Source organism: Trachinotus anak, unplaced genomic scaffold (assembly GCF_046630095.1).
Source record: "Trachinotus anak isolate AG129_WGS33_773 ecotype Australia unplaced genomic scaffold, CSIRO_AGI_Tana_v1 ptg000044l, whole genome shotgun sequence".
Taxonomy (NCBI): domain Eukaryota; kingdom Metazoa; phylum Chordata; class Actinopteri; order Carangiformes; family Carangidae; genus Trachinotus; species Trachinotus anak.
In genome coordinates this window covers 139,589-153,368 of record NW_027273895.1, presented here as the reverse complement: position 1 = coordinate 153,368, position 13,780 = coordinate 139,589, and the positions used below count along the sequence as shown (strand labels likewise).

Here is a 13,780-nt window from a genome sequence, read left to right as displayed (position 1 = left end):
CTGCACTGACACAGTCTCTGCCAACCAGGAAGTGAAGGGGGACAGGAACCACAGGAGACCTGGAGCCTACAGGCCAGAGACAGAGCACCATCACCAAACATTAGAACCACTGTGTTTTTATCTAGATTCAGAATCTGAGTTTTAGGTTGAACCCTCAACACCTACATCACAATATACTGTTAGACAACAGGTTGAACTAATGTGTTTACTACATAAATCAACTTCTCTTATTTTCCATCATTCACTTGTTTTATAATTAAATGTGTCATGGCTGCTTTGCATTAAAATAAAACACATCCATTTATAAAGAAAAAAACAAACACTGGAAAAGGTGACACAATAATGAAATAATAACAGCTCCTTTGAAGTTATTAAATGTATACATGCAATTTATGTTTGTGATTCTGTTTGTAAATGTATAATTTGTTCTGAAACATTTCCGTTCTTATTACATACCCCCCCCCCCCCCCCCGGTGTGTTATCAGGTGTGCTGCTTTACATCAGTGCTCTTTGTACTTTAACCTCCTGAGCTGAACTGCAGCTGCTGTTTGTTACAGAGTCTCACACTGATCAGATCAGATCAATGACACACTTTTACTAAACCCTGAAGAAAACATTTTACTGTCTTTTCTTGCTCTGTCTTCTGCAGACACATTGGACTCACCTGGCGCAGAGGATTGGGCTCTGGATTAATCAAGTAATCCTAAAATAATTAGATTAACACTTAATTAAAATAATGGTCAGTTACACATCTCACAGACCCTCTGGTCATAGATAATAGCAGCAGTTACAGGACTGAATGTCCTGTAGTTTGGGTTCTCTCATCAAACACCAGGTTCTCTGCTGGAAGTTTGGAGGGAGTCTGGGTATTTGGAGGCAGCTGAAAAACTGCGTCCAGCCTGCAGTGACTAGTTAGTTTATCATGTCAGCCGGTCTTGATCTGAGCATGGAGACAAAAATGCTGCATTTCATCTGAGTGACGATAGTTGACTGACGTCAGGCAAAGAGGCACAGACATTCACAGAGTGAACTTTGACTTTTGGACCCGACTTGATGTCAAAACTGAATTTTGAGCATCTGCTTTTCGTCACACAGTAATTCAAACAGGTTTTGAAATGTGAGGAAACAGAACACAACGAGAGTAGAGGTGTAAATATACTGAATACTGAGCATCTCTCAAGTATTGCTGTTGTAAACCAGCTTTATTCTGCTATTGATCGAGTTTCCCCACAGGTCTCATTCATCCAACCCCAGTCTTATCTGTGATATTCACACCCTGTGCCACCTGCCTTACCTACCTTAGAAGTTATCACCTCTTCCATTCTTCATCTAGTGTCTTTAGGCTTCTGTCCTCTGGTTATATACTCTCTCTTCAGAACTGATTTTATGAACTCACAGTCACTGATGTTTTCTGTTAATTGCCTGTCTGTTCTTCATAAACACCCTGTGTTATCTGACATTTATCTCTTCACAGATAGAACTCGTCAAACTGTCTCTTCCTCTGACAAAACTGGACATAGTCTTTTTATGAGTCAAACTACCTGAATCAAAGGAATCTTTCAGCCCTGTGCCCTGTAAATTATGTTCATAAACATCTAAACTGTTTTCATACACATTCACTATATTATGATGGTGATTAAATCACTGACTTTATTTTGTTCAAGGGCAATGATGGAGGTGGTTGGGGTGGATGTACACAGTGCAGGACTGTTACCAGAGACCACCACAGCACTTTTGTTAAGGTTACAGATAGATGGTGGTTTTGGTGAAATGACTGAAGTCATTCCATCAGTGGTTCCATCAGTGTCTTCACCAGCTCTATCAATGTCTTTATGGCTCCATCAGTGTCTTTATGGCTCAACCAGTGTCTTTACAGCTCCTTCATTGTCTTTACAGCTTCATCAGTGTCTTTATCAGTTCCATCGTTGTCAATAACTTGATGCTACATAATGTGACGTAATAGGACATCTGGTGGCAGTGACAATGGTTTACAGGCTTAAGTTAGGCTAAAGTTAGAAACTAGCTAACATTAGCGTTCATCTGTAGATACTTAACACAATCTAATTCTGAAACTCTGAAGCTAGGAAAGTAAAGTGTATTAAACAAACTATATAGTTAGCTACTGCTGCTTACATTTACCTATAGTGTCTGTGCGACACAGGGAGACTCATTCCTGCAGAACTCTATTGTATAACTCACCAAATTTTTTGTTTTTACATGAGCATGCTAGTTAGCTAGCTAGTTAGTTAGTTAGCTTGAGCATTGAAAAGAAAGACAGGACAACAAACCTTTAATAAGCACAGTTTGAGAACCAGCACTGTACACCTGACCACCATACAGTCCATGCAGTGCCTCTGCAGCTGTTTGTCACATCTACATTAAAAGTTTCTGCTGCTAAGTTTCAGAGACGTGAAAATGAAACAAGCCTGAGGACTAAAATGAAGGATTAGGGTTAGGGTTATTGCTCATAGAGGAATGAATCTAAATCAGTTCTGTGTCTTTTCAGGATCAGAATCTGGTTTATTGCCAAGTTTCCAACATATGAGGAATTTGTTTTGGTGTTTTGGTGAAAAACAGTAGGAAGAAGAAAAAGTTCAGTCCTTCAATGAGACACAACACATAGCATTAAGTCTACATATCAGCAGTTTTCATACAATATGTGTGAACTGGAATTAATGGAAGTCTGAACATGTGGATGTGTCAAATCAGTTCATCGGTACAGACCAACAAAACACCCATCAACAGGAAGGACGGAGACGACCAGGTGAACACAACACCTGGTTTCTGTTTGATACTGTGATCCAGTGGAAGTTTACAGTTAATAAACTCATGTTCAACATGTACAGTGCAGACATAACCCCTATCAGCACACACACACACACACACAAAATAATGATCAGTTGTTGTTGACCAAGTTGTATTTATGAAAGTTGTTCAGTCAGCGCTGCACTATCAGTGTTTTTGTCCCAGAAAGCTCGTAAATGAACTGACACACACACACAAACACACACACACGCACTCACACAGTGGACTGTTGGACCAGGACCAGGTGTCGACCACTATCTTGAGTCATTTTGCTGTAGGTTTCTGTTCAACCAACTGAACAGGGACTTCCAGATCCTGCAGAGGATCAGTCTGATCTGAACAGACTCAGGATCATGTAACTGTTTAAACATGTTGCTTTGAGAAATACTCTGATAATAACTATGTATTATATATATAATAACTATGCTTCCTGTTTGCACCACAGTGGCCAAAAGGCTCAACTGTTTACATTAAACTTTATATAATGTGTAATATAGTGTATATTAGCTGCTGTTAGATTCAGTTTGGGTTGGTTCCCAGAGTTTGTAAGAGTAGAATGGGGGGCAGAGCCTTCAGCTATCAGGCTCCTCTCCTGTGGAACCAGCTCCCAGTGTGGGTTCAGGAGGCAGACCCCCTCTCTACCTTTAAGATCAGGCTTAAAACTGTCCTGTTTAGTAAAGCTTATAGTTAGGGCTGGCTCGGGTATGTCCTGACCCATCCCTTAGTTATGCTGCTATAGAGCTAGACTGCTGGGGGATTCCCATGATGCACTGGGCTCTCTCTCTCTCTCTCTCTCTCGATTACTTTATGGCATTAACTTTGTATTTTTTTCTCTCCCCCGTAGTTTGTGCTTCTTCTCTCTCTCCCTCTCTCTCTCCTCATTCTGCAGGTCTCTCTGCCTCTGGAGCAGCAGGATCCAGATCCACCACTACTCATCTTTACTATTAACCACTGTTACCTGTCATTATTATTGATAACACCATTACCTACACAGCTGTTCCTGGTCTCTCTCTCTCTCTTTTCTCCTCTCTCCTCCCCCCACCCCCCCTTTTTTATCTCCTCCTAAACCCAACCGGTCGAGGCAGACCCCCCCACCCTGAGCCCAGTTCTGTTGGAGGTTTCTTCCTGTTAAAGGGAGTTTTTCCTCCCCCCTGTCGCCAAGCGCTGCTCTTTGTGGGAACTGTTGGGTTTTTCTCTGTAACAAAGTAAGGTCTTGACCTGACCCTGTAAAGAGCCTTGAGATAATGTAGATTATGATTTGGCGCAATACAAATAAAATTGAATTGAATTGAATTGAATTGAATTGAATTGAATTGAATTGAATTGAATTGAATTGGTGGTAACTTAAAACAACTCCAATACAACTGAAGATTAGGAGACGATAAAGTAAGGCTGATATCTGACAACAGGAACACAGATGTTACCTGAACTCAACACCTTAGATTCATGTAGAGATTCTGAGAGCTGGCCCCAGTCCAGCTGAAGAAGACCAGTCTCATCACAAACTGTCTTCAGAAACATTTTGTTCTTTAAATCATCAGCTTGCTGCTCTGCAGGTTATTTTGATGTTGCTCCACTATAACAAGATAGTTTTTATTCCTGTGTCACACTGAGTTAAGTGCAGAATGTGTCATCTGTTGAAGACAGAACAGAAAAGTTTGTCCTACTTTGTGTTTGGGCTGAGAACAACTGAGTGAAATAGAAGTACAACATCCTCAGTAACATCTGCTGTACATAACACTGTGATATCTAAACATGAGTTGTCTGATAGTCTCCACATCACAGACTTCCTCTGAGTTGCACCATGTCTCCTCAGCTGATTGTAAGACAAACACATGTTCAGATCTCACACACACTATTCCAGCTCATTAGCTTATCTCATAAGCTCTTTAGCTGCTAATTGCTCCACAGGTCAACAGTCATTTCTGTCATATCACCACCACTGTCACTCTAACCCTAACCCTAACCTGATCCGCACACCTGGTCATCTGCAGCTCTTCATGTTTCTCAGTGTGACAGAACTAAAGGTGATGAAGTCTCATTAAAGTTTAGCAGCAGGTTAAAGTGTTTGTAACAGGCTGTTGCACAATGGAGAGTATTGTTCATAAAACACTTGAGCAGAGGTTGTTATGTAACTCTATGTATCATTAGCCTGCATGTTTCTCAGCAGTAAATCAGACCCTGTGAAGTTACTGCTGGATTTCAGCATTTCAAACCATTGCCACAGAAATATCCACATTTAAATCACACTGCAGCAATTAATTAAAACTCCTGAGTCCTGCACACATGTATAATGCTACAGTTTATTTTAAAACAGCCAAAAAATAAAGAAAGTAAATGAGATCAGGGTTAGGGTTAGGGTTAGGGTTGTCTGTTGTCTGCAACAAAATTCATTAATAACTTACATGTACTGTATAATTATATTATTAGGTAAATCAAGATAAACACTAATTTAACTTCTTTCTCAATCTTTTGACTGAGATGTTAGAAAATCAACATTAAATAATTGTTTTTACATCTGTCTTTTTTTTCCAGTTCATGGAAACGTTTATAGTCTTGAATCATCACAATATGTACAAAGCAAAGAAACATTTTCCACTTCTCCCAAATCTCACAGCTTACAGTATCTATTCTCTTTCTCTTTCTTTCTCTCTTATAATCAGTCGACCTCCACAGGAGGAAGATGAGTTCTCAGCAATGTCACATCATCATCTAATATACAAAAAAAAATCTGAATATTCAAATTTCCAAATATTAAATGGAGTTTTTAATGGAGCAGACATGAAGCAGCATCAGTTAAACACTTTACTGTGACTGTCTCTCAAAGAAGCTAAAAACTGCTCCGTTCTCCTCCCTCAATCAATCAATAAATCAATCAATCTTTTAATGACTTAATCATTTAATTTAGCTCTTTAATTAAATATGATCTGTTTTATAAAGTGTTTTCTACTGTTTTCTTATTATTCTTTTACTTTTTATGTTTCTTTTATCTCTGTCACCTCTGTGATGATGATGATGTTGATGATGATGATGATGATGATGATGAGTAAAGACATGATGATGTGTCTATGGAAACTGTGTCAATTTAATCAACACAATAGGTGCAACTCATCATCACAGCTGTTCACTGATCTTTACCTTTAAAGGCTGAACACATACACACACACACACACACACACACACACACACACACACACACACATTCCCCTAGCTGACCTCTGACCACATGTGGGCGAGCCCCCATCCGTCAGCCAATAGGAAGGAGGTCTGCTGAGGTGCTGCCCACGTCACACATCAGTCTGATGGTGTCGAACCCTGAACTTACATCACTGAGCAAAGTGGGTCAAAGTTCAGCAGCAAGAGGAAGAGGAGGCTGAGTCAGGGCTGCTGAGGTCTGAGCTGAGAGACAAGAAGAATTCAGTCACTCTGTCTGATCTATGTGCTCTAACTCTACTCTATCTACTCTATCTGATCTATCTGCTCTATCTTTACTCTGTGAGAGTTTCAGAGGGAAAGTATGAAAACATTAAATTCACTTTTATTTTTGTCCAGAGAACTTGATGCAGAGACGGATCTGAACACATCTCATTGCTTTTATCAAAGTTCTGATTTTATCTAGGCTGCAGGAGGATCTGGATGAATCCACATCAAACTGGTTCTGACAAACAGACCTGAACATCAGAGACCATCACTCTGACTTCACCTGTAGAAGCTTACAGGGACAGGTGGTGTCCACAGAGCTGAGGACAGGTCTGTCTGTCTCTCCTGGGTCAGGGGGGACTGGTTACGTTGTCCCACAGCTGATTAATGATTCACTAGAGGCTGTAACTCTGTGTTTTTCAGATCTGCTGGGAACAACAGGTTCATGTAAATAACCAGAACCCCCCCCTCCCTCTCATCCCTTCCCTCCTCCCTCCATTCCCTCCTCCCCTCCCTCCTCTTGTGGGACATCCCAGGGTATAAAAAGAGCAAACCCTCTCCAGCTGATACAACTGACCACAGGAAACAGACACAGCTCAGCTCATGAAGCAAAGCTAACGGCTCCTGCTGCAGACTCACTACTGAAGGTAACCTGGATGGGGAGAGGGGGGGTCTGCACAGGGATGTTGTTGCATCACCCAGAGTGTGTCTAACCTGCAGCAGCTTCTTTTGCTGAAGATTTTAAATGAGGTGAATCTAACAGCTCAAAGAAACTGATGTTAACAGAAGGATGTGTTTTATTTCTCCTTATTTTTTCTTCCTCCTCCTCATCTGTCTTTGTCCTCTCCTAGGCTTTCTCTCTTCTTCTTCTTCTCTTTCTCTTGGCTTGCACTCTCTCCAGACATCATGCCTCCTCAGCTCCAGTCCCAGAACCAGAGTGTACCTAAGATCCTGCAGGGCGAACTCAGTGCCCTCAGCCCAGCCATCAGGGAGTTTGTGGATGCCAACGTGACTCTGTGCCAGCCTGACTCCCTGCACATCTGCGATGGCTCCGACGAGGAGAACCGTGCTATCCTGACCCAGCTGGAGGAGCAGGGGATGATCAAGAAGCTGCGTAAATATGAAAACTGGTGGGTTGAGGCTTAGCTTCAAGTGTTGTAGTAGTTTTTAGTTTTTGGTGGAAGACCGGGCCACAAAGAAAAGAGTTCATGATCGTCTGATCCCGGGTCTGCTCAGCACCAGGTCATAGGTGGATTTTTGACTGTGCTGTTTAGTCAACTGGACATTGGTACTGTTTCATGTCATGTTGTTGTTAGAGACAGTTTGCTTTAGTCAGACATCAGCGACTGTTCACATACACAACCAGGTAAAATTCTACATTCTCACAAACCAGTAAGACCAGCTGGTTCAGTCCTGACCTGCTCAGCTGCAGGTGGAAAACCAACACACTAGCTTAAAGCCTGTATCATCTAACTAACATAACTAACTAACATACAGATTATTTAAATTCAACTGTGAAATGACCAAAATTGAAATTAAAATCTTAATCTAAAAATCTGTCTCCTTCTCCTCCCTCATCTTCCTCTTCCTCCTCCTGCAGCTGGTTGGCCAGGACGGACCCGAGGGATGTGGCTCGTGTGGAGAGTAAGACGGTGATTGTGACACAGGACCAGAGGGACACGGTGCCCATGCCGCTGGAAGGCGGAGTCAGCCAGCTGGGCCGCTGGATGTCCCCGGAAGAGTTTGACAAAGCCATGACTCAGCGGTTCCCAGGCTGCATGAAAGGTACCAGTGAGACAGTGAAAACAGAAATGTAGAACCTTCACCGATCATCAGTCATCAGTAACCTCACAGTATTAATCTTATCAGGCCTCATGAAGGTAATTTAACACTGCTGATGTAAATATGGATTTTCACATTAAAAGTCAAGTTGGTGAGACATGTGACTTAAATGAAATAATTTCTGACGTGAACATCTGTGACTCTGCCCTCAGGTCGAACCATGTATGTGATTCCCTTCAGCATGGGCCCAGTGGGTTCCCCCCTCTCTAAGATTGGAGTGGAGCTCACCGACTCCCCCTACGTGGTGGCTAGTATGAGGGTCATGACCAGGATGGGGAAGGCAGTGCTATCCACTCTGGGAAACGGCGAGTTTGTCCGGTGTCTTCACTCTGTTGGCTGTCCTCTGCCACTCAAAAGTACGTCAGCAACATCAACCTGATGACCTTCATATTCACTGAGCAGGAGAGAAATACTCCACTGAGAAGGACAAGTACTACTATTGTCCTTCTACTGCTACTACTGTTACTAGTCATACATTTAGTCCTGTAGTATTGTTAATGCTGCTGCTGCTGCTACTGTTACTATGTCTGACTAATGTGCTTTTTATTTCCTACAAATACAAACTGTCCATTGATTCACATGAACCTGTTTCCTGATTCCTCCCTTAGAGCCACTGGTCAACAACTGGCCCTGTAACCCTGAGCAGACCTTAATTGCCCACATCCCGGACCGCAGGCAGATTGTCTCATTTGGCAGTGGTTACGGAGGAAACTCCCTGTTGGGAAAGAAGTGCTTCGCCCTGCGCATTGCCTCACGTATTGCCAAGGAGGAGGGCTGGCTGGCCGAGCACATGCTGGTACTGAAAACAAAAGAAAAGCATGAGTAAATTATTTGTGGATTAATTCCACCATCCATTTTTACTTACCAAAGAAAATGTTCCTCATGTCCAGATCCTGGGCGTCACCAATCCTGCAGGTGAGAAGAAGTACATGGCAGCAGCCTTCCCCAGTGCCTGCGGGAAAACAAACCTGGCCATGCTCTGTCCCACACTGCCAGGCTGGAAGGTTGAGTGCGTGGGCGACGACATCGCCTGGATGAAGTTTGATGACCAAGGTGAGAGAAGAAAGAGCTTTTGAAGTCCAATTTAGTGTTATTAAAACTACAATGATACAAACAACAACACAAACTGAGTCCTTCTCTACCTTCTCCCCTTCATCAGGAAACCTACGTGCCATCAACCCAGAGAATGGCTTCTTCGGCGTTGCACCTGGAACCTCAGCCAAAACCAACCCCAATGCCATGGCAACCATTGTCAAAAATACCATCTTCACCAACGTTGCAGAGACCAGCGATGGTGGTGTGTACTGGGAGGGAATGGATCAGTCACTGCTGCAGGAAGTCACCATCACATCCTGGAAGAACAAACCCTGGAGCTCAGAGGATGGTAGGTGTTTTTTTAATCACTGAAGAAAAAGAAAAGGAAACCACAGTCAGCCAATGGTCAAAGTTATGATTATAATATGAGAGAAGAAGGTTTACAATCAATAATTTTCAAATAGTTGATACTAAATTTTCTTAAACCTAAACTCAAAAATCAAATTGTCATGACGGGTGAAAAGTGAGTGAAATACAGTCATGGAGCATTTAATGACTCATTTAGAACATCACAAACTCACCTGCCCGTCTCTCTCTGCAGGTGAACCCTGTGCTCATCCCAACTCTCGTTTCTGCACTCCGGCCGGTCAGTGCCCCATCATCGACCCACTGTGGGAATCCCCAGAGGGAGTCCCCATCGAGGCCATCATCTTCGGAGGCCGCAGACCCGAAGGTGAGAGGGAAACTAGAACACTGAGAGAGATAGAGAGAGAGGGAGAAAGAGAGAGAAAGAGGGAGAGAGGAGACCTAATGTGACTGTGCATCCTGTCAGGTGTCCCTCTGGTGTACGAGGCTTTCAGCTGGCAGCATGGAGTGTTTGTTGGAGCAGCCATGAGATCAGAGGCCACCGCTGCAGCTGAACACAAAGGTCAGTTTCTGACACTCGACAAGAACCTTTGTCTGATAGTCACCATGAAGACCATTGAACCAACATCACCATCACTGCATTAATGTCCCAGGTACTTACCCATCCTCTCTTTCTTTCTTTTCTCCAGGCAAGGTAATCATGCATGACCCGTTCGCCATGCGCCCCTTCTTCGGCTACAACTTCGGACAGTACCTCTCTCACTGGCTGAGCATGGCTGACCACCCCGGTGCCAAGCTACCAAAGATCTTCCATGTCAACTGGTTCCGCAAGAGCCCCACTACTGGCTTCCTCTGGCCCGGCTTTGGCGACAACATCCGCGTTCTGGACTGGATGTTCAGGCGGGTGAATGGTGAGGCCGGCGGCATGCCTTCCGCTGTGGGATACCTGCCTTGCGGTGACTCCCTGAACCTCCAGGGTCTGGGGGGTGACATGGACCTGGATGAGCTGTTCTCCCTGGACCAGGAGTTCTGGCAGAGGGAGGTGGAGGAGGTGAGGAAGTACTTCAACATGCAGGTGAATGACGACCTTCCCAATGAGATGGCCCGGCAGCTGGACCTCCTGCATCAGAGGGTGAAGCAGATGTAAATCAGGTCTGTTGGTGAACGTAGAACAACTTGACTGTAATTTTAGTTGACCTAGAACAACACATCAGAAATTCTAGAAGAGTGATTTAGTAAATCAGAAGCAGTATCTTGTAAATTCAGAATATATCATCATTGTTTTACTGAGGGTCCTCATATTTTTTAGGATTCTTTCATTTGAGGTGGAGCATTGACATGTTCCTCTGATAGTTTTTATATTCGACTGTTCGTTAGCTGGAAATCGTCTCCTGTCTGAGATTATTTTTCTGTTAAAATCTGTCTGGAGATGTTGAGGTGAATCACATGAAGACGGAGGGTTTAAAAAAACATTCCTCTTATCAGATGGTTCACTGCTCATCTGAATAGGAAGTTTTCCTTTCTGTCCATTCACATGCTACTGCAACAGCATCATATTTAAACTGTTTGTATTGTCCTACTGTACGACCACAGTCTGCTATTTAATAAGTTATTATGAATCACTGTCCTCACGAGTTTGTTTGGCACAGAGAGAGTGAATGAGTCCAGCTCAGCTCCATGGACCAGTGATGTATGACCTCTAACATGAGGGAAATATATGTTTTCTGTTGTATTTTGTGCCTTAATTTATTTTTATACTGTGTTAGTTTCTACTGGTTCTGTTTTCTTGTAATCTTGAGCCTCTGATGAGCAGACAATAATAAAGATGTTTGAACTCATCACTGATTCAGTTTCATTTTTCTTGTTGCTGTTTTATTAAGAGTTTAGTTGCAGGTCGTTCTCCAGAGGAACTGACACCAAATGTTCAGTTTTCAGCTCCTATCAAAATAAATGTAAACAAACAGCAAATCTGGATAAATGTTAACAGTGATGAGAACCAGAGGATGAACAGATCTGTGTGGAGAAAAGGTTCAACATCTCAGTGATGGGGCAACAAACGTTCTTGATTCTTAAACACACAACATTTTCTCATTTTCTCCTGCCTCTCATTGTCCCTCAGTCAAAACTATAAATGAAGACAGTGTTTGGTGATGTTAGCATCTGTGTTTGATTCATTTACATTAAAATGATGTTGTGTTGATGTTGATGTTGTGTTTCTGTCATTGCTGCACTGGACTGATACCATGACTGTACTGGTTTCACTGGTTCAGAATAAGGACATGAGCAGGAAATCACTCCTGATGTTATAAAGCACAGAACCACAGACTGACGCCACATGTTTCTGTCCCATGGTTCACTGCAGCTGTTGTGTAAGATGTGAAGATAATGACGGGACTGAAGTTAATCATCACTCACTTGTTTTTGACACTGAGATCTGAGTCCTGTGTGTTCAGACACCGGGGACCACGCTGCTGCTGGTTTTCTGTCAGAACCACATGAAGACGAGACACAAGCAGCTCACTGACATGTTGCATCACCTGGACCTTAAGGATGTGCAGTGATCAGTGGAGCACGACGTCCAATGAATATGAACATATTAAAACTCTGACTTTAAACCTGGGGAATTAAAAAAAGATCTGAAGCCTGATGATGAGTCAATCTAAAGGATCTACTCACACATTTGGAGCCACCAGAGTAATTTATTTTCCACAGTAGATATTTGAGACTGCACATTTACTTTTAGTCATCTTTAAAAAATAATGTTACTAATAATAATAATAATAACAATAATAACAATAATACACAGGTATGTTCCACAAGAACATGAGAGAAAACAAACAAGAACACACACACTGTAAAAAAAAAAACCTCCCTCCAATCTTAGACTCATATAATCAAATAAGAATCTATGAATAAATTCAATAAGATTTATATCTTCTTATTGCACTGGCAGAATTTTATGAAAATCCAGAGTGAGTCCAGTTTGGGGGCCTCAGAAGGGAGCCCCTCCCTGCTATCAGCAGATGATGTGGTTCTGTTGGCCTCGTCAGACCAGGACCTGCAGCTGCAGCTCTGAGTCTGAGGCCTGGAAATCAGTGGACTGCTCTCTTCATGTTGGGATGAAGTTTCTCCTCAAAGTGAAGGAGCTGAAGTCTCTCAGGGTCCTGTTCACAGTGAGGGGAGATGGAGCAGGAGACTGACAGGTGGAGCGGAGCAGCCTCATCAGTAAAGAGGACGTTGTTCTGGACCGTTGTGAAGATGGAGCTGAGTCTGAAGATGAAGCTCTTGATTTACCAGTTGATCTTTGTTCAGACCCTCGTCTGTGGTCCTGAGCTCTGGGTAGAGACTGAAACAATGAACTCACAGATACAAGCAGCTGAGTTTCCTCTGGGGGGGGTCTGGACTCAGAGACAGGCTGAGGAGCTCTGACATCAGAGGGAGCTCAGAGTGGAGCCGCTGCTTCTCTGTGTGGAGTTCAGGTGATTGAAGCATCTGAGCGGGATCCTGCTGGATGCCTCCCACTGGAGGTTCTCCAGGCACATCCAGCTTGTAGGAGAGCTCAGGTGGACCCAGAACTCACTGGAGGGATTAAATATCTCATCTTGTCTGGAACCACCTCTGGGCCCTCTGGGAGGAGCTGGGGAGAGGGACCCAGACCTGCTGCCACCAAGACCTGATCCTGGATAAGTGGTAGAAAATGATGGATGGAGGGATGAATGGATGGATGGATTATTGTAAGATAGGAAAACTTCACTGAATTCACTACCATGTGAAAACAATGAGTTAAGACTTTTGGTCTTTGTAATATTCATGATCATGTGTGTGACTCGACTAGACTCTAATGGACTCGAATAACACAACACTGGCTTCAATAAGAACTTGTGTTGAGTTTAACTGTCTTCTATACAGTGAAGAGCTAAAATCTGCAGTTCCTCTAACGACCACTAGAGTCTGGCTCCAGCAGTGAGTCAGTCCCCATAGACTCCCATGTTCAAATGTCCAACTTTACAGCAGAAATAAACATGTTTACAGCCTGGTACAGAAACTGTTCTGGTCTCTAGAGATCATTTCTTCCTTCATGACACCTGTACGGCTGAATTTATAGAACTCACCTGTTTACATTTTATTAAGGTCTAATGTGATGGAGAATTGGGATCTGTCACTCTGAATGGAGTAGCTGATAAACTATCAAAGCTGTTATCAGTGTGTAGGAGTGAGTATGATGTACTGTGTCAATTAAACATTAAAGAAATATAATTTATAGCTAAGTTGGCAGGAAAGGTCAAAGGTTTAATGCATTTGTTTAGCAGAT

General features: G+C 42.9%; 1 protein-coding gene across 1 annotated transcript; it reads left to right on the top strand.

Annotated features, from left to right (window-relative positions):
- The first annotated feature begins 6,770 nt into the window (after positions 1-6,770).
- pck1 (phosphoenolpyruvate carboxykinase 1 (soluble)) lies at positions 6,771-11,306 on the top strand. Its single transcript, XM_071473048.1, has 10 exons — positions 6,771-6,872; positions 7,077-7,355; positions 7,826-8,010; positions 8,220-8,423; positions 8,676-8,863; positions 8,958-9,120; positions 9,227-9,451; positions 9,704-9,835; positions 9,935-10,030; positions 10,158-11,306. The coding sequence occupies exons 2-10, from the start codon at positions 7,132-7,134 to the stop codon at positions 10,613-10,615; spliced, it is 1,875 nt and encodes a 624-aa protein (XP_071329149.1). The 5' UTR covers positions 6,771-6,872; positions 7,077-7,131; the 3' UTR covers positions 10,616-11,306.
- Positions 11,307-13,780: the final 2,474 nt, after the last annotated feature.